The 21,725-nt window shown below is 37.2% G+C and overlaps 1 protein-coding gene across 3 annotated transcripts in view; it reads right to left on the minus strand.

The window, feature by feature from the left end:
- The window catches only part of NKAIN3 (sodium/potassium transporting ATPase interacting 3), a 617,017-nt gene that overhangs the window by 266,457 nt on the left and 328,835 nt on the right, over positions 1 to 21,725 (minus strand). For all 3 annotated transcript variants that reach the window (XR_013367332.1, XM_077876821.1, XM_077876820.1), the window contains exon 3: positions 18,054 to 18,134. Coding sequence is in view for 2 of the 3 variants with exons in the window: in XM_077876821.1 (XP_077732947.1) it covers positions 18,054 to 18,134 (81 nt within the window). In the remaining variant the exon portion in view is untranslated. The remainder of the gene's footprint in view (positions 1 to 18,053; positions 18,135 to 21,725) is intronic.

Here is a 21,725-nt window from a genome sequence, read left to right on the forward strand (position 1 = left end):
TCAATAACTGGCAACTTTCATTACTTTAATCATGGACCAAAAGCTTTGGGAAATGTCAGCCTTTTCTATGCCATTGTTTAATATGTTAATAAGATCATTAACATCTTCTTTTGCTGAGAAAAGGACCTGATATATAAAGAAAATGGTAGGAGGCTGTAGGTGGAGGGGGATGAATAAAACCTTATTTTTATTTCTAGGAGCAAATAGGAGTTCTTTCCTCAGTATCTTTTTCCTCACATTAGGTATAGCATAAATAGTGGCTAACAAGTTCTAAAATTCACACTTCTAAGAAATGCAGTTGCCTCTTTTGGGAAGATCTGGGTCTCCAGACAGCATATAAGGTGAAAATCAAGTATACTGTATTGCAAATTATTCCTGGGATCCCTTAAATTGTCCAGAAAGGACCTTGCTAATCCACACTTGTGTATAACACAACCCTGTAACTCTTTTCAGAGCTTGCCTTCAATTAATTCCCTTTTCTTTCTCAAGAATGTTGTTGACTGTGTTCTTCTGCACATCTTAACAAGCATTTTACTAGCTTGCCAATAATTAGGGAGATCCTTAAAACCACTGGCATGTTCTTTCCGCAGGTCTTACTAACACCCATTGGCTGTTTCAGGCTTGAATGCTTCCATTCCCTTGAAAATTTAAGTGACCCACGATGGGAACTGCCAAGTTGAATTCAGCTAAGGTAAACAAATACTTGCATCACATGACTGCATTATACTGAAGAGGTAAGGGTGAGTCTGAATATCTGTCCACCACAGATAGCATCATCTTCACATGAAATCACTGGTTATATTTTATGGCTTAAATTAGCATAGGATTGGGGATCCCTGGGTGGCTCAGCGGTTTAGCGCCTGCCTTTGGCCCAGGGCGTGATCCTGGAGTCCCAGGATCAAGTCCCGCGTCCGGCTCCCTGCATGGAGCCTGCTTCTCCCTCTACCTGTGTCTCTGCCCCCCCACCCCCACTCTCTATGTCTATCATGAATAAATAAATAAAATCTTTTAAAAAATTAGCATAGGATTTAAGGATATTTTATTTCTTACCTTTGTGTGTGTGTGTGTGTGAGGGAAAAAGCAATGCAAATTAAATAAATAAATGGGAAAAAAAAGAAGAGACACCACAATGAATTGTCCATTACAAGGGAGGTAATCATAAAGCTACACCTGCTTTCAGATGCAGCTAGATGGATGGGATAGTAGCTTTGATCTGGCTCAGCATTAAAGTACCTCTCCTGTCCTTGTCATGGCTGGGCTGAGTGCCAAGGCAGCTCCTGGATCTTGATCAGTCAATTAGATGGCTCTGAACCCAACCCTGAATCAATTCCTTGAAAATGTCGATGAACTGGTGTCTGATATTCTAAGTCTGATTCTTTCTCTAGCCACTCATTTTAGGATTTCCTCATCTGCCCGGTGGGATGGGAGGCATGGGGTAGGACTCATAGGGCTACACGGGTGGAGCTGCTGTAAATCACCAAGTTCCAGGCAGGTGTTACAAGGATAACCAATGAAGACAGCAAGTGGGGCAGTTGACATTTCAGATCCTAATTACAAGGCTGTGAAAATATAATTTTTTCAGATAATTCAAAGCCAAAGCCTTTCTGAAATCTGAAAACACAGATGTTGATTTACAGTCTTTGATGACTGAATTCACTAGACGGCTATGCTGAGTCTCATTATTTTGTGTTAGGCAGCCCTGGTGTCAGCTATTGGGACAGTGTTTTGCTTATTCATAAATCTCCCTTGTCTCTGGCTTTCAGGCTGCTTTGAGAAGGGAGAAGTGTCCTCAGTGGTGGGGGAGGAAAAAAAAGTATGAGTACAGTAATATGTTTGCTCTAGTTTTTTTTTTTTTTTTCTCCTCTATGCTGTGTTTCTTTTTTTTTTTTAAATTTTTTTTTTTATTTATTTATGATAGTCACAGAGAGAGAGAGAGAGAGAGGCAGAGACACAGGCAGAGGGAGAAGCAGGCTCCATGCACTGGGAGCCTGATGTGGGATTCGATCCCGGGTCTCCAGGATCACGCCCTGGGCCAAAGGCAGGCGCCAAACCGCTGCGCCACCCAGGGATCCCTCTATGCTGTGTTTCTTATACCTAACAGGGGCAACTGTCAATAATGGATATGATCTTAGTCATAAAAGGGATTAAAAAATACATTTTCCAGATATCAGTTGTCTGACCAGGGGTAAATCATCTACTGCCTATAATACTTTCATTTTCTTATCTATGTCGGGGAAAGGTCACTTTCTTTGAGAGATTGATGTCAGGGTAAAAAGAGCCACCTCATGGACTTGCCTGGTATGTGGTGGACCTTCGAGCCCTAGCCTCTTTGTTTCTTCTTACCTGCCTCAAGCTCTTTGCAATGAGAAACAGCATCTTGCTTGGAGAGTGAGCTCTGTGTTATAGGAATCCTCAGCTACATTCTGATTTACTCACTGGTGCTATCTTACAGGCGAGAAACTATGGCTCCTAGACATCACATGCAGCAGAAACCGAATTTAAAGGTCTCTCACACACCACTTCTGATCCATTAGCAAATTCTGTGAACTCTGCTTTCCAGTTGTTCAAATCTGATTACTCTCCCCTGGCCACTGTTATCATCCTGGCCCAAGCCACCTTTATGTCTGATCTGGACCACCATAACTATCTCTCTGTGGGTCCTCTTGCTTCCACTCTTGTCCTCTGCATAGCAGTCACACTGATTTTTGACTCTGTGATTCTACTATGCTCAACATGCCTCTGGGTTCCCATTACATTTGGACCAAACCCCAGTCCTAATTGTGGCAGATGAGATTCCCACAGGATCTTGCCACTGCCCAGCTCTCTAGACACATGGCCTGACCTCCTCACCTTGTTCATGGCATGCTGGCGACACAATACAGCATCCTGCTCTTTCTTGTGCACGCTGAGCATGCTTCTATCTTGAGGACATGGCATTCCCCCATATGTTTATATGGCTTCTTTCTCCCTTCCACTCCCCTCATTGATAGCACTTAGCACAACAATATATTATATCATGTATTTGTTTGCTTATATATCCTGGCTCTTAAACCAGAATATAAACTATGTGAGAGCAAGTCCCTCTCATCTTCCAGATATATCTTCAACAGCTACAATAATATCTGGCACAGAGCAGATGTTAAATAAATTTGTTGAATGAAAAGTGTCAGATTCCAAAGCTGAGAAAAGAAAATGTTTAAGAAAGTTGGACCTGATCCTAAAGAAAATCTCTAAAAAGATTATTTCTGAAAAATGTGTAGAAAATGAACAGTTTCCAGTGAGCTTTATGCCTTTGGCACATTTATACCAGCATTATTTCTTCCTTTACATACGTGACAGTGTTTTGATGATGGTTGTCGTGTTTTGTAAAGCCCCTTGAGCTACTCGAAGGAAAATACAATATAAATGCAAACTAATAATAAACCACCTCTCTGTTTGGTACTCCTAATAAAGTACAGGAGGTTTTTGATGATTTAGTGAAACATAAAGTAGGGTGTTTCTAAAGGTAGAGAAATAGGTCAAGTCAAAATCATTATAGTATTATAGTAAGATCCAAGCAGCAAGGGGCCTTCACATGTAAACTCATCGTAAGTTAGACCTCAGAAATTCACTTCCTGATGGTCTGAACAAAGGTGAAAGCCTCCTACCTTCAAGACATTCTCTTAGGCTACCATCATTATTCTAACTCTAGCACAATCTTTTAGCCAAACAGATACAATTCTTATTTTGTTGTCTACAATATAGCTATTTCTGAATAAGTCAACATTTTTTTTTCCCTTCTGGAGCTTATCTTTTCTTATATTAAAAATACTATAGACAGGGATCCCTGGGTGGCGCAGCGGTTTGGCGCCTGCCTTTGGCCCAGGGCGCGATCCTGGAGACCCGGGATTGAATCCCATATCAGCCTCCCGGTGCATGGAGCCTGCTTCTCCCTCTGCCTATGTCTCTGCCTCTCTCTCTCTCTCTCTCTGTGTGTGTGACTATCATAAATAAATAAAAAAATTAAAAAAAATAAAAATACTATAGACAAAGAATGAATAATAGAACCATATATGATTTAATTGGTTAGACCTATCCAAACCAAGATTATATAAGTCATTTAAAACTTTCTTTCCATAATATTTATGAATACATTTTTTACTTTTATGATAAGTTTAAGGAAATTAGATTCCAAGTTAACATGACTTAATTATAGATGCTCGTAGTACATAAAGGAAGGAGAATATTTTGGAAAAGTTAAATGTTACTATATTTTGCTGCTCCAGATCTGTGCTTCTAAAACTATCACAGAAAGGAACACGTGTTTACCTAAAGTGCTTTTCTACTGCCTTTGATAGAAAACAATACATTTGCTGAGCCACTTTAGAGCTGTCAGTCTTCAACATAATGTTTTAAAAGTAATCCATTCATGTGGACTTTCATTTTATTGATTTTTTAATATTAAAAAAAACTTCTGGGGGAAAGCCAGAGTTAGAGTCTAAATATGAATCTCTATAAAACAGTTTAATTTTGGCCTGTTATGGTAACATTCTGGCATTTTGTATTTTTCCCTTACTATTTGTCATGGAAAACAGAAATAGGCTTATCATGTGGTCATCTTTTTCACTCCTTTTGGGGAAAAAATGTATTAAAGCAAAACATAAGAGCTGCTGTTAGTTTGTAAAGGAGTTTACAGAACCAGCCAGATAGACGAATAGAGAACATAGAAAGAAGAAAAAAAGATATTTGTTTTAGTTTTCAGATTGATTTTATTGCTAATAATGACACACATAGGAAGTCTTGACTTGTTTCTCATATGGAAAGCTAAGGTCTTAAAAAAAAAGGTTATTTGACGTATACGATTCCAGAACAGACATTCCAATTACAACTCTGATTTGCAAGGTTGAAGCTTGCTAGGAACCCTTGGAGAATTTGACAAATTAATGTCAACACTGAGAATAAATTTTAAAATATATCAAAAGTCCATTTTTTGGTTTAGCTCCAAAAATGACCCATCATAGGTGATACTTTATCAGGTTTAAACTATGAGACACTATTTCATGGGTATTCTTCCTAGAGAAGTCATCCTACAGGGTACTTGAGAGTTCCAAATTTCTCTGGAAGCTGAGCCTACTTCATTTCACTTTTTTACAAATTCAAATATGAAGAAATTATTGTTACTGACTTAATCCCCAAAGGGAAAAGAAGGGGAAAGAAATTACAGCAATAAAAAGGAGATTTTCCTTTAATCAGCTTCTTATGAAGAACTGTAAAGCAAACTCCTGGTACAGGATGAAGGTGATTAGACCTCCCAGATGGCACAGGACTAAAGAAATATATGGACAACTATTTCTTCTCCAAGAAATAAAGGCCTGTCCACTTGCTTTCTCTTGGACTAGTCAGTTCATGAGAGCACTGAGTCATGCAAAGGTGCTTGATGGCTCCATAGAAGGTGCATCACCCTCTATGACGGCTCATTTGCATACACTCAGTTCATCCCAGCAGGAGGTGTGCATTCAGGGGTCTCCCAGAGCAGAAACGGAGAGATTCTTAGATAAAAGCAGTTCTTTACTAAACTTTATAACCTCATTCCCAACTCCAGTTGTCAGTTAACAGCTTTCAGGATGACATCTTAAATCAGGAAAATGTCACACGTGTACAGTAACTGGCCTCATCTTTTCTGTAAATTGCTGCCTGTGGTTTTCAAAAACATAGTAAATTGCTGGCAATTGACAATGTGTCTCCCCTGCACAGCGAACTTCACTTCTGCACAGTTAACAAATCAGGCTTAAATTATTCATCAGATCACCCAATGTCTAGGCTCTTCTGCCTGTCATTGATTAGGGACCGGTAGCCTGCCTGTCGAGAAATTCATGCTCCCAGCATATAAGATTAATTGCATACAGGAAATAATAATACTCTCTGTCTCAGTATCTCAGCTAATGGGGAGCACAACTCACTGTATAACCATCATTTCTGCTTCCTATGCTATCCTGAAGCGGGACATAGTATTTTCTCACACTAATACTTAAAACAGCCTTACTGCCCCTGTATACTTCCAATATACTGAGGAAGCGTTTTCTCTATTAATTCTATCATTACAGGGCAAGAAGAAAATGTGATGAGTTATTTGTACAAACTAAAACATCTGATGGACCATTTAGAAATGATGCCATCAAACCATTGTTCACTGTTCTGGAAACAGGGTCAAATCAACTCCCCAGACGGCTCAACTGAATTGAATTTTTGTTGCTAAAACAAATGGGGGGATACAGTGTTTGTTTTGAAAGGGCATCTTAACACCATTTTTCTTTCAGCAGCAGACATGGGATCTTTCAGGAACATATTTAGCCTTCCTTGAAATATTTTTTGAAGCAGTACTGGCTCTAAGCTGAACAGTGCGGTTGTTCAGTGCAATAGTCTTACATTTAAGGAACACACTTGTCTACTTATGCACAGGGAAATTAACTTCAGATCATCACAAAAGGATCCCCAGCAGGCTGGCACCTTCTCCCAACTGTGCCTGCCCAGACATACATGTCCAGGGCATTGGTAGTCATGGTCTAACTTGATAGCTTCCTTCTTTAGAGCATGTCCCTACAAGACCACTTCCCAAAGGTAGTGACCTTGGCTCTGATGTCTGTAATTCCACAGAAGTTATCTCACTGATGTCTGCTGGCCAGAAGAAAGTCTGAGAGCGTGGGATGGAGGTGGGTGGATAGACACAAATTCATTTCAGGAGATTTTAAACATTCAAAGCGTGTTTCTCACTTATGGTTTGTCGGTAACAGCATCTGTGTTTGTGAAGGTCAGCTTAGTTCTCGTAATGCTGTTCTTTACTGAGTATGCACAACCTTCATCCCATCTTCCTTAGGAAACCTCCCCTGATCCTGGTGAAGACTATATTTCCTGCTCTGTGTTTCCCTGCTCTATGTTGCCAGCAGTTTTTCCTTCATTATCGTAACACTGGTGACATTTTCTAGTTATGACTCATTTAATGTCTATTTTTCCTATGATACAGAACATTTTATGGGGGCAAGAACCGAATTCAGCCCTAGCGCCTAGAACAGTGCTTCAAATTAAGTAAATACTAAATAAAATTATCTTTAGAATTATACGTGTTTAGTTAGACATTATTTTCAGCTGCATATACCAAGCTCCCAAACACATTTTATGCTATAAAAGAATTCTGGTCATAGGCAGCTCAGGGTAGTATGGAAACTCCACAGTTATTAGATTGCCAAGGCTCCTTTTTACTTTTTATTCTGTTTTTCTCACTCACGGTTAACATCCCCAGGGTCACCTCATAATTCTAGATGGTTTACCATCAGTGTGGCAGCAGAATAAGGGCCCCCAAATATGTCCACGTCCTAATCCTCAGTACCTATGATTATGGTACCTTCTGTGGCAAAAGGGCTTTGCAGATGTGATTGAAGGATCTTGATATGCTGAGATTAACCTATGTTATCCAGGTGGGCTCAATCTAATCACATGAATGCTTAAAATTTGAGAAGTTTTCCCAGCAGTGAAAAATCAGAGGTGCCAGAATGAGGATTAGAACTGCCATCACTGGCTTTCAGGATGGAGGATGGGATGCTGGCAGCCCTAGAGGCTGGATAAGAGAAGGAAAAGTTTCTTCCTAGATCTAGAAAGGAATACAACTCTGCTGATACCTTGATTTTACTTTATTTTTCCTAATTTTAGTGAGATATAATTGACATATAACACTGTATACAATTAAAGTGTACAACATGATGATTTGATAGACATATATATTGCAAAATGATTGCCACAATAAATTTAGTTTAACATTCATGACCTCACATAGTAATAAATTTTTTTTTTCTTGAGATGAGAATGTTTAAGATCTATTCTCTTAGTAACTTCAACTATATAATATACAGTACTGTCAATTATGGTCATCATTTTGTAAATGGCATCTCAGAACTTATTTATTTATTTGTAAATATTTTATTTATTTATTCATGAGAGACACAGAGAGAGGTAGAGACATAGGTAGAGGTAGAAGCAGGCTTCCCATGGGAAGCCTGATGCGGGACTCAATCTAGGACCCCGGGATCATGACCTGAGCCAAAGGCAGAGGCTTAACCACTAAGACACCTGGGTGCTTATTTATTTTATAACTGTAGGTTTGTAGCTATAGAGCACCTTTACCCATTTCCCCAACTCTCCAAGCCCCACCTCTGGCAACCACCAATCTGATCTCTGTAACCATGAGCTTGATTTTCTTAGACCCCACATATGAGTGAGATCAAATGGTACTTGTGTTTCTCTCCTGACTTATTTCTCTTAGCATCATGGCCTTAAGGTCCATCATGTTGTCACAAATAGCAAGACTTCCTTCTTTTTTATGGCTGAATAATATTCCAGTGTGTGTGTGTGTATATGTGTGTGTGTGTACACACATATCAAATACATACAGATATATATCACATTTTCTTTTTTTAAAAAAAGATTTTATTTACTTATTCATGAGAGACATACAGAGAGAGAGAGAGGCAGAGACACAAGCAGAGGGAGAAGCAGGCTCCATGCAGGGAGCTCGACGTGGGACTCGACCCAAGGACTCTAGGATCATGTCCTGGGCCAAAGGCAGGCGCTAGCCACCCAGGCATCCCTATATCACATTTTCTTGATCCTTTCATCTGTCAATGGACAAAAAGATTGTTTCCATGTCTTAACTGATATAAATAATGCTTCAGGGGCAGCCCCAGTGGCGCAGCGGCTTAGTGCCACCTGCAGCCCAGGGCGTGATCCTGGAGACCCTGGATCAAGTCCTACGTCAGGCTTTCTGTATGATGCCTGCTTCTCCCTCTGCCTGTGTCTCTGCCTCTCTCTCTCTGTCTCTATGAATAAATAAAATACAATCTTAAAAAAAATAATGCTTCAATGAACATGGGGGTGCAAATAATGCAAGTATGTCTGTAGGACAGTGGTTTCATTTCATTTAGATATATTCCCAGATGTGGAGTTGCTGGATCATATAGTAGTTCAATTTTTAATTTTTTGAGGAACTCCCATACTGGTTTGCATCGTAGCTGTCTGATATCTTGATTTTAGTCCATTGAGACTCATAGGATTTCTGACCCACAGAAGTGTAAGATTTGTATTAAGTGTAAGATGTGTATGCTTTAAGTTACTGAGTTTGGAGCTGTTTCTAAACTGTATTAATTCCTTAGCAGCCTTCCAGAAGTCCTCCATAATTCTTCTACTTCTATCTCAGTGGCCAGAACTTAGATGACCATACCTACTCTTACAGGGACAAAGAGATACATGTTTTTTAGCACTTCTGTCTCAAACAAAAGCAGGGTTTTTCCTGACTCTTGATGAGAAGAAGGGGGAATAGATAACAGAAAGTAACCAGAAACTTCAGCCATCATTTTTTTACAAAATCATGAATAGAAGATGAATATAGTTGAAAACCTAGAAAACGAGGAAAATGACATAATTTTCATGGAAATTGATTTCCCATTTGGAAGTTAATTTAACAAATGGATATCCTTCCTTTAAATGTTCAGTTATCTAAATTTCATTCACTTTTCATCTCTTCCATCTAATTTTAATCTTAGAAATGTGTGCTTTCAAAATTTCAATACTTTTAGTAAATTAAGAATTACTGGGACAGCCCGGGTGGCTCAGCGGTTTAGCGCCGCCTTCAGCCCAGGGCGTGATCCTGGAGACCCGGGATCGAGTCCCACATCCAGCATCCTGCATGGAGGCTGCTTCTCCCTCTGCCTGTGTCTCTGCCTCTCTCTCTCCCTGTGTCTCTCATGAATAAATAAATAAAATCTTTTAAAAAATTAAGAATTACTGATATCCAGGTTCCATAAATAAGAGACCTTGAGTCAAACCAGCTGCTATAAGAATAAAGTAGAATTACTTGTTTAATACCTTTACTTTTCCTTCAGCTTCATCTTTTATATGAATTTGAAATATTTGGTCTGGTTTTTGTAGTAAACTGAAAGTTTCCCCCCAAAAGAGCCAAGCTTTCAGGGAGTCCGGAGTGCTAGCTGCATCAACATTCCTAATTGTAGCACACAAGCACACTGATTCCCAGAAACACAACTGGACATTGTATTGCTGCTGTACTTCTGTTATTCCTGGATCAGCAAACAGGCAGAGGGTGATTAGTGCTGAGAGCTTCCAAAGGGTGGAAGCTCATCCCTGATTACTAGACACTTGGATGCTTGTTCCCTTTTCATTCTGACTTCCCATGCCTCTGTTCTGTGGGCTGTGCTGACCACCCATTCTGTCTCATTTTCTGGGCAATCTTTGCTCTGGGCACTTTTTCTCTGTTTTCTTCTGTCAGTCCTCAAGACATAAAGGGCTGAGATTGCTTATGCCTCCTGACTCTGGGCTGGTGCATGCTGCAGGCAGCATCCCATTCGGCTCTGCAGGTGGGCAGACATGACTTGGAAGCTCCTTCATACTAAAGGGCATGTCATTCCAAGGATTTTCGAATTGTCATTCTATTAATACTCCCTGCATCAAGAGAAAGCAAAACATACCTCCCCTTCCTACCTCTGATCTATGACAATAATCTCCTGATCAATCTTTTTTTCACATCTTCTCCTATATATCTGGTTTGATTTCCTTATCATCCTGTTCATCCTGAATTCTCAAAGCTTATCATTTCTGAGCCAGGGATCCAGAACTCTTGTGCCATGGCAGCTGATAGAACAAAACTGGGCTTCCAGTGGCTGCTAGGACAAGACAAATTGATGCATAGATACTTCTAGGGGCATTTGTGTTCAAGATCCCAATCGGTCTGAGGCTTCGGGCACATAATTCCCTATACCATCACAGCACAAGAGAAACTTTCTCTGTGCAAAGACAACTTTTTAGATATTATCATTGTTATCTGTGATTTACCCCCTACAGGTTACATAGGAAAATTTTTTTTTTTTTTTAAATCTACATTTTTAAAAAAATTTTTTTTTTTAACTTTTATTTATTTATGAAAGTCACAGAGAGAGAGAGAGAGAGAGAGGCAGAGACACAGGCAGAGGGAGAAGCAGGCTCCATGCACCGGGAGCCCGACGTGGGATTCGATCCCGGGTCTCCAGGATCGTGCCCCGGGCCAAAGGCAGGCGCCAAACCGCTGCGCCACCCAGGGATCCCACATAGGAAAATTTGAAACAAGGCATGTAAATGGCTTGTGATTGCCTTCATCTGAGAGTAGTGTTGAGTAATTGTTATCATAGGCTCCTCTCTTTGTACAGGGCCCTTCAGCTTAATGTTCCTTAGTTACGATTTGGCTATGTAGTGCTATTTTATTTTATGAACTACACCATGGTTTATGCTGGTTTTAAAAAGTAAGTAAATGCAACTAATCAGGCTCTCTTTTTAATCTTGTGAAAGCTGCAAATGTCACCTGAAATTCTTCATCACCAGGATTATACTCTTAATTGACATTTCATAACAAAGAGATTGTGTCTTCACAACAAACTAATTAACATCACAGCAAGAAAATCTAAAATCTTAATGGCATTTACTCATGTTCTATTCATTCTACACATTGTTCTAAAATGTCTTATGTTCAACTGACTGCATAAAAAATTCTGCAGTAGCTACTTTAAATTGTCTTTAAAAACATAGCAAAGCATTTGACTATTAGCTAAAGAGTGTGGTTTCTCTGCAGCACCAGAATTTTCCTGAAGATAATGCTTACATGGAAATTCAGCAGGCGTGGTCAACTCAGAATGGTTTAACTTATGAAACCAATGGCTTAACATTACAGATATTGGGATAATTATAGGTCTGTTAAAAATAAATATCATTTAGGGGTGCCTGGGTGAGGTCATGGTCCTGGGGTCCTGGGATAGAGCTCTGTGTTGGGCTTCTTGCTCATGGGGAGTCTGCTTCTCCCTCTCTCTCTGCCCCTCCCCCTATTCATTCTCTCTCTCTCTCTCTCTCTCAAATGAATAAACAAAATGATTTAAAAATGAATATCATTTAATCAAATTTAGGGAGAATTAGGCATATTTGAAGAGTGTCACATAGGCAGAGGTCAGTAGTAGAAGCTGGAAAGACTAAGGCCACAATGAGGTCAGAATGTCTGCAATCTCCAGCATCAGCTCTAGGATGGCTACGTAAGAAGTTGACTACTTCTTGTCTCTTCCATCAGAGGAGCAGAGTCACAAGAAGGGAGGAGAGAGGGATATGTGAAGACCTTAAGCATGATTAGCTCTGGTGAGAGCACAATAGATTTGAATCAGACACGAGACTAAATTTTAATGACCAAATCTGTTACAGAATCTATATACAATGTAACAAGGAATGCAAATAAGGTCTGAAACAAAATAGTTGAGAGACCACTCACTCTAAAGAAATAGAACTATTTAAAAATTATAATCCAATGAGTTGAGACAATAATCTAGGTATACAGGTACCATGTCTAGCTTTCTTCAAAAATTGATCTTAGGCATATTTTCATTATAAGAAGAATAAACTATAAAATACCCCCCAAAACCACTCAAAACCAAAACTTCTGTGTAGTTTTCTAATTATATTTGCCTAGGCCTTTTCAATATAGTCACTCAAATCATATACAATAGAGCTATTGTTGATAAAATAACATATCCATCTGCTTTTTTGAAAACAACAACAAACTGTTTGAACCCATACAGAAGGGCATCAGATAATCACACAAATTTCTGATTAAAAATTCCTAACATCACCCACCCCGCAGCATTTATTTAGCAGTATGTTATAGTTTCTATATGTTATTGGACTACAACATAGAGGCAGATTATATTTTTAGAGGAAATGTCTTCAAAATGTTACCCTTTGATGAAATTTATGAGAAACAAAGTACTAAGTTTAAACTTGGTTATAATTTTCTTTACGTAGAAAATAAGCTACAGGGGAAAACAGCCATTTTCCTATACAAAGAAGGACACTGAAAATGCTATTTTAAGAAGTTGTGTTCACTTAGATCCATGCCAAAGGAAAAAGTATAGTTTCAGTCTTTCTGAATAAGACATGCATAACTATATTTATGCTGCTTTGCTATTTTTTTAAGAGCATAATTATATTATTTTGGAAGAAAAGAGTTTAGACATAAAAAATGAACGAAACAGAAGGAACCAAACATAAAAATAAACATTTGCAAGTCTTTGGGTCTTATATCAATTTAATGCCTGGAAGCAGATTGTGATGGCTCTTCCTTTATTAATCCTTAATAACCAGGTAGATATCCGCCACCACTTCCACCTTCCCCTATGCCAGGCAATATTAGAGACAAAAAATTCTTTCTGGATAACAGGATAAGTATGCAACAATATATGAATTCAGATACCAAAATATTTTGTTATTCTAGTGAGCTGAAAGAGTTTATGCAATTCCCAAAGTGTCTCATTGATACAGATATGACATTTACTTCACGAAATAGCAAATAGGATACCATTCTTGTAGTTCTGAATGTAGGCATAGTTCTGCTGGGTTTCTAGGATGCTACTGTATTATCTGCTGCTACATTATTCTCAAATAAAAATATTTCGTGCCCTAGCTTCACCCCTCTGTAAACATCATATTTCAAGATTCCTTTTGAAAAATGGCCACATAGGAAGAGATCATGAAAGAGAAAAGATAAATGTAAGTTTAATGTACATGGTAGATTCAGTAAATTTTATTTATTTAAATAAAAAAAGAAATATACTATACATCATTGATTTACTTTGAAACTGTCATCTGAAAAAGAATTCTTTGAAATAAAAATGATTAGGCTGTTTATAAAAAGTAATGGATGGACTGCAAACAGCCAAAGGAAACTGAAGTTTTGTTTCCTAAGCAATTGCTCCTGTACCTGACTCTGAACTGACTCTAAAAGTTTTCTACTTGAAAGTGCCTGTCCAAAGCCACAGTTAGTGGAAGAATCCAACCTTGAAGGAAAATGAATCTTGAGTAAGAAAGAGAATTTTTCCAATAAGTACAAAGGAACAATTCAGGCTAGGTAATAAGGATAAGCCTTGAAAAGAAGAATTATCTCATTGATCTTGCCCGGCTGCTCAGGTGAAATATTCAACTGAAGAATCTCACAAGAGAAGAGGAACCTTATATAAGAGGGTGACAATTTAAGTAAAAAAAAACAAAAAACAAAAAACAAACAAACAAAAAAAAAACGAACAAAAAGAATGCTATTATTGCCATTGGGGGAAATGACTTAAATTTCCTTAAGAATCAAAATACCTATAAATCAGGTCACAATGGAAAAAAAGTCCAGATGTTAAAACATGATATAGAGGAAAAGAATGACGGTAGGTTTCTTTTTGTGTGAAGGCCATGTAAAGCACCTGTACAGAGTAGAAATCACTAAAGGGTAGTTTCTCTCTCTCCTCAACCTCTTGTTTATTAGTTTTTGAAAGGCCCCTGACAAAAGCACATGATTAATAAGATAAATCTTCATAGAGTTTGTTTATATTTATTTTTATGCCTAAATTATGCTCATGTGCTGTCATGTACATTTTGAATTCTATTAAAATAGGACACACTCAAAATTCCCTACGATCACAATGTGTAAATTCCAAGAGAAGTTGCTTAGAAGAAATATTAGCTGAATATAAATATAAAGCATGTGTATGCTTTAGAGTAAGCAGGAACATGGTGTAAGACCCTAGCTTAAATTCCTTTGGAATTAAAAAGAAAGTACAACTTGAGTCCTCAACAAGACTTATTTTTCAGTCTCTTTAAATGTAGCAAATGAGTTGAGTTTTCATATTTACATTCTGAATGTATTCCTAGGGAGGAAAAAATGATTTCAAGTCTTGCAACCTCCAAAGAAGCAGCAATAACTTATTAATTGTGCCCTGGGTGATCTTAAACTGTGGCAGAAAAACAGCCTTAGAGACTTCCAAAGATGCATAAAGTTCTCCTAGGAGGAACAGTAGGGACACCAGGAGAATCTAACTGCAGAAGTATTTCAAAAAAGCCATTTACATGTTGAAGGAGAGGATTTAATTAATAGTGTTACAGCTGTGAAGTTAATATGCAGATCGGAGGTCCTATCACAAGGGACTGTTACATATTTTTTAAACAAGTCACTCAGTCCTACATTTTTTTTCCCTTTACAGCTCTTTGCATAGTAATAAATACATGTCCCGAAGGTTTCAGGATGAGAATCATGATGTCTGCTAATTTCTTCAATAATAATAAAGATGATGATGTTGATGGCAATTATGAGAAGCACACTTTACTGAAACCTCACTCTATGCCAAGATCCTTTCTCAGTCCTTTATATGCATTATCTTAGTTAATTCTTTCAACAATGCAGTAAAATCAGCGCTAGGAAACCGAGGCTCCAGATCACATAAATGCAGACCCACAATCATCCCTGACCCTATCATATGTGTATGCATTCCCTAAAAACAAAACAGTCATTTCCTTCAAGTTCTTGATCTTCTTCAAGATCAAGAAGATCTAAGGAGAATCGGGACCCTTAAGACCAGGGACAAACATATGGTACAGAGCTGACTGGCAAATGAAGTTAAAAAGGAAAGGAGTGTTTGGATGCTGAGATCAAGAATCCCCATAACAGGCCAAATGTATGATGATCATTCATGCCCACTATAATGTGCACTAATAGTTAATAAGAATGGTTATATGGTTTCTGTCATTGCAATGACACCAAATAGAGAGATTTGTTATTTTAGAATGGATATTTTGGGCAAAAATCCAGGCAAAAGGAGACTTCTATTAATCTATCCAAATGGGTCATGCCAAAAAATGCCTTCACGAACTAGCAAGAAGTAGAGAGCTTTCAAAAGTACATACCAGCATATATGGACAATGAATTTCTTATAAAAGCTGGAGTCCAACCTCAAGGAGTGGCAAAGGTGCTTGGCTGTGTCAAGCATCCTTAACTCTGCTCCATTTCTCAGAATAGATTTCCTACAGATTGCAACTGAAGCTAACCTGTGGCTAACCAGGGAAATGTTACCAGCCTTTGAGGCAGTTAATAGAAGGAGAACACCAGAAAATCTTTAGTATGCTCACTTTGGAGTCGTCTATACTTTTCACGACCTAAAATACTTGGTTGCTTGCCTAATGGTATTTGAATGCATAATAAAATGAGTGACCGGGACTAGAACATCCATTGTTTTTAAACTTGCACCCAAAGAAACGAGAAGGAAAAAACCCTTGATGAGCATTTTGATATTAGAAAATCAGTTACGGAAAGCAGGGAGGGAAAACAGACTGATATAAATGACTACTACTAATATTATTATCTTCTTATCATTTCATAGGGTTGTTTTGAAGCTCACCTGAGTTACCATAAATGATGTGCTTAAGACAATGCTTAATACTCAACAAGTGCTGATTACTACCATTTATTGGCAAAACTGGTCCCATTTTTAAATTTCCAGGAACTTAGTATGGTTAAATGATTTGCCTAAGGGCCCATAGATAATAGGTGCTAAAGACAAGATTTGAGTAAAAGACTTAGGATTTGAAATTCAGTTTTCTTTTAGCACACCACAATACCAATTCCATAGGATGAATTTCTTCTGGTCTAATTATTTTTTTCCAAAAAATTAGTTTATATGGAAGAAAATAGAAGAGAATTACTGCCCAGTACAGTAATGATTTAAAATGACCATTCAAATTACAAGATAGAAAATGCCATGGTTTGAAAAATGCTATGCTTAACTTATTATTCACAATTATTATATTCATAGAATTTGCATTTCAAAATTACTTTATAATCTGCGTGTTACAGAAGATAACTAGGCACTGATTTAAGTACTTTTTTCTGTCTTAAAAATTAGAGGTAAAATGTGATTAATGGCACAAATATTAAAGGTAGATGCTCATGCATTAGTATAAAGTCAGTATTAGAAATGTCATTTTTGGCTCCTGAACACATTTGCCAATGTGAGAAAATGATGACAAGTTCTAATTATAAAGTTATTATAGTGTAGAATAACGAGTAACCACCTCTGGAGGTTCAGAGAAAATCCTTCAGCGATTTTTGCTGCATAGCTGAATCAAAAATTCTTACCATATGGACTTCAATGGAGCCTAACAATCCTAACAGTCTGTGTTGGTCAAGGCAAATTTTCTAAGATCTAAAACCACAAATGCTACTAGAAGACCATTATGTTACCTAGGAGTTTTTAGACTATCATGCAATAGAATAAGTTAGCACAAATAGAGTTGATAATGAGAAATCTATAAACAACAACAACAACAGCAAAACTACAGCTTTTTCATTCTTTTTGTAATTATACTGTTACCTTTCTTCTCTATGTAATTATACTGTTACCTTTCTTCCTATGATTTCTGCAAGTAAAGGCTGTGCTGGTTTATGAGAAAAATGTATGAAAAACAAAGCTAGAAACTTTACTCAAGATGCTCTTACATTCGGATGGCAGTCAAAAGCCAGTTCTGCAGGAGTCACAGTGAAAACTGTGTGCTCTGCTGACACTCATCATAGACAGAAGTGAGGATGGCAACACGTTGCATCAAGACAACTCTCCTCTGATCAGAATTTCAAGATGTACTTAGTTGTTAGTGAATGTATCCTCCACTTCCACATATGAAGTTTTCACGGTTTTTCAATATTTTCACACTGAAAATATGTCACAAACATATTTTCCCCCAGGATCATTATTCAAGCAAAGATAGCAACTTGCTCTTCATATTTATTCCGTTAACATTTTCATTAATCCCCCTTTCCCCTTTAAATACAAGAATGTTCAAAACCATTTTCACTTAACCTTTGGAGCTGTTGTCACTGTGACATTAGGCCTTTTTAAACTGGACATTAGAATACACTGGAAGCTGAGTTCCACCAGAGCTTAACAAACCAAAGCGTAAGGAAATAGTTGTGGAGTTGATTAATTTAACATGCTCCCAAGATCATTCTTCCCTGATCAGTATCCAAACTTATTTTTGATTAGTATTACATTTGTAATGTTAGATTACTCTCTATATATGAGAGAGAGTTTATGTGTGTGTGTATGTGTGTATACATACACACACACATATAGTCATGATAATTATTTATTAGTGTACTCTTTTTAAAGTGTACTTTGAAAGCATAATAAACTTACCTTAGAGAGCCCACCTACTTCCAAATAAAAGCAGATAATGAACACATTCCAGGTGACCCAGAGGGCAGTCCATACTGTGTACTAGAGAGAAAGGGGGCAAGGGGGAGAAAGAGAAGAAATAATGTAGAGATGAAAGGCATGTATACTAAATAAATCAATAATAATGTCAATAAGTCTCAGTCTTCTGGGAAGAAGCAGGGCGCGCTCAGAAAAGAGTGCTCCTTATGAGGTCCCCTAAGATCTAGAAATTAAAAATCCAATAGTTTCTACAGCTTTCAGTAGTGCCAATAAAGCTAGATTTATTTTTAAAGTGCTTTGCTGGCTTGCAGATAAAGTTAAATCCAAGTGCTGACTTGATTTCTGTTTTCTGAGTATTAGCTTTTCTAGGGAATACAATTATGCAAATTTTCTGTGGGTTATCTACCTTTTAGTTATAATACTAACCTCTCAAGTTTTTAGGAATGTTAGTCAAAACTCAGCACTTCCAGATTTCTGAATGAAGATCATGTTTGAAAAGGGATGTTTGGAGTAAAATTAACAAACTTTCCCACTGAAGTATTTTAGTATGAGTAGAGTGTGTGTATGCCTCCAATACAATCATATAAAATATTTTTTAAAAAAACACAAAAACTAATAAATAGGATTAAGAATAAGCAAATAAACAACAGACTTCCATAATGGGAAAATACCTTCCAATCACATCCAACAGACTCAAACACACTAGCCTTACCAATTAATTGGTTTTATTAGTGTGTTAGATATTAGGAAATGCCTAATATTCAGGTTGACCATTACTCACAGGATAGCCTTAGATCAAGACTCACCAGTGGAGAGGGTCTTAGGGTGCAATGCACCCAGTCATTGATGAAACTAAGATATAGAACTAACATATGGAATAGCTTGGATGACTGAGGATAGAATTTACTGTGGGAACACAATACAATGATTTTCTCATTCCCTTTACCACAAAAATCTATAAATTCTAAATTTCTCAAGTAGACACACTAATTAAATCACTGCTTTTTACCAGTGGTTTTAATCACATGCTATTGCCAAATTAAAATAATTCTTTTTTAAATTAAAATAATTCTTGAAATAGTTTCATTAGTTTATTCTATGCTGTATTATATAATAAAATTACAAATTTTAAATCTGTGTAAAATAGCCATGTTCCAATTGGAAACCTTATCTGAAGCTTTGAACTACTCATAAAATTTAATTTACATTTGTCTTTCTGTTAATTGTGATTTTCAAAAGGCTTTCAAAATAATCAAAATGATCTCATCCAGTGGTGTAGTTCTATAACTGGTTACATTTGATGTCACATCAACATCTTATTTTTCTTTCTGGAGAGGTTTTGCTTTTCTTTTGTTATTAAGAATAGTGCAATTATAATTATGAGTTAAGGCTCCAAATCACTGGAAATTTAGAGAAGTTGGCATATACATTAAAACATTAACACAATTAAAATATATAGTGAAGCTTTAGTATTTGTAGATATTACTGATGCTGCCAATATCCTGTTAGTAAAATCTTCTGGTATGAACGGATTTAGACAGTTTTAAAAATGTGCCAAGTGCCTTGGAATACACTTTTATAAACCACAAAATTAAAAAAAAACACACAAAATAGTCCCATGGATACTGAAAATTGCTAACCTTCATCCTCAATGTATACTTTTTGCAAACTGACTGAGTCACAATAGCCACAACAAATTTTAAAGCTGTTGCTAATTTAAGATGGCATCTGGCATCTGACATTTTTCATTCTAAATTTATCTAATTATGAGTCTATTAGAATGAGAAAGCAGTGCAGACCACTAAGTCATGAGAAAGAAGCCAATGATAAAAGTTTAAAAAAGGACATAAAAGAAAGTAAGACTAACATAAGGAAATAAACAAAAGTAATTGCAAAACCATATAATTCTTAATTATTAGGGCTTCAAACTTCAATGCTTAAGTATTCTTTTAGAAAAGATAATCCACTCGCAGTTACAACAAATGCAAAATAAAACAAATCTATTTAAAAAAATCACAGCACAGATTCAGTGATTGAAGTGTACTCATGCCATTTGTGAACTTTCAAAGATAAAATGGTTATTAGTTGAGTAGGTTTCAAGTGTCAGCTGCTAAATTCCTAACAATAACATGAGTTATTATATTACTCTGCTGTTTTCTATGTTCCTGGTACTGTGTTAAGCACTTTGTATGTTCCTGATACTATACTAAGTACTTGATATAAATCAAGTTTTCTGTCATCACACTAAACTAAAGAAGAGAGTAATCCTTTGATCACCTAGTTAGTGTCGTAGCTGGGAGAGGAAATCTAACTATCTGACTCCAGAGCTGAGATGCTTATGTATTGAATGACAGGCTTTGTTTTAGAAAATCTTAGGAAAAGGACTATGAAATAATTTGCAAGTTAATAGTTCACCAAATTTTGCAACTTATGAAATGACCAATTCACCAAATTTCCAGTTTTCCAAAAATCAGTTTCATTTACATAATTCTACAACAGGCAAAGTATCTGAATAACAATTTCTTTTGTACTTTGCAACTAACTTGTGTTGTGTGTAATATGAATGTTATAGGTTTTTTAAAAAATATTTTATTTATTCATTTGACAGAGAGAGAGAGCACAAGCAAGGGGAGCAGCAGAGGGAGCATCAGAGGGAGAGAGAGAAGCAGGTTCTCTGCTGAGCAGGGAGCCAGGCATCTGTCTGGATCCTGAGATCACAACTTGAGTTGAAGGCAGATGCTTAACCAACTGAGCCACTCAGGCGCCCTGAATGTTATGGTTTTTTAAAAGCAATATCGTAAGCTTCCTTCTTCTAATATATTGGTTTGTTGAGAACAAACATTATTAGTATGACTGAATTTTAGACTATTATGAGATGAAAACTATATACCTCAACCTGCACTGGAGACATAAGTCCATACATAGAGATATAGGGAAATAATTCTCTAGCAATACAAACATATCCATAGGCATTTAGCTAGGCAGGAAGTATTAGGACAACATATGTATCTTTTTTAAAAAAGATTTATTTATTTGAGAGAGAGAGGGCATGAGTAAATGGCGGGGGGGCAGAGAGGGAGAGAATCAAGCAGACTCCCCACTGAGGGTAGAGCCAGACATGGGACACAATCCCACGACCCATGAAATCATGATCTGAGCTGAAATCAAGAGTCGGACATTCAATCTACTGAGCCACCCAGGTGCCCCAATATATGTATTCTTTTTGACATGGGTGATTTTATTTTATTTTATTTTATTTTTATTTATTTATTTATGATAGTCACAGAGAGAGAGAGAGAGAGAGAGGCAGAGACACAGGCAGAGGGAGAAGCAGGCTCCATGCACCGGGAGCCTGATGTGGGATTCGATCCCGGGTCTCCAGGATAGCGCCCTGGGCCAAAGGCAGGCGCCAAACCGCTGCACCACCCAGGGATCCCTGATTTTATTTATAATTCAACTGAAACAAGAATTTAAAAAGAGATGACTCCATTTTTTTATGAAATACCTTTTGGTTATCATGAAGCAAACCTATATGTTCATATATCCAGATACACATAAAGTATAGAAAATAGCTTATATATATTTTTCTCTGTATAATTATCTATTTATTTGTTGTTCTTTGCTTATGTTCAGTACACATATTTTAAATCCTAT

This window comes from Canis aureus, chromosome 28 (genome assembly GCF_053574225.1).
Source record: "Canis aureus isolate CA01 chromosome 28, VMU_Caureus_v.1.0, whole genome shotgun sequence".
Lineage (NCBI taxonomy): Eukaryota > Metazoa > Chordata > Mammalia > Carnivora > Canidae > Canis > Canis aureus.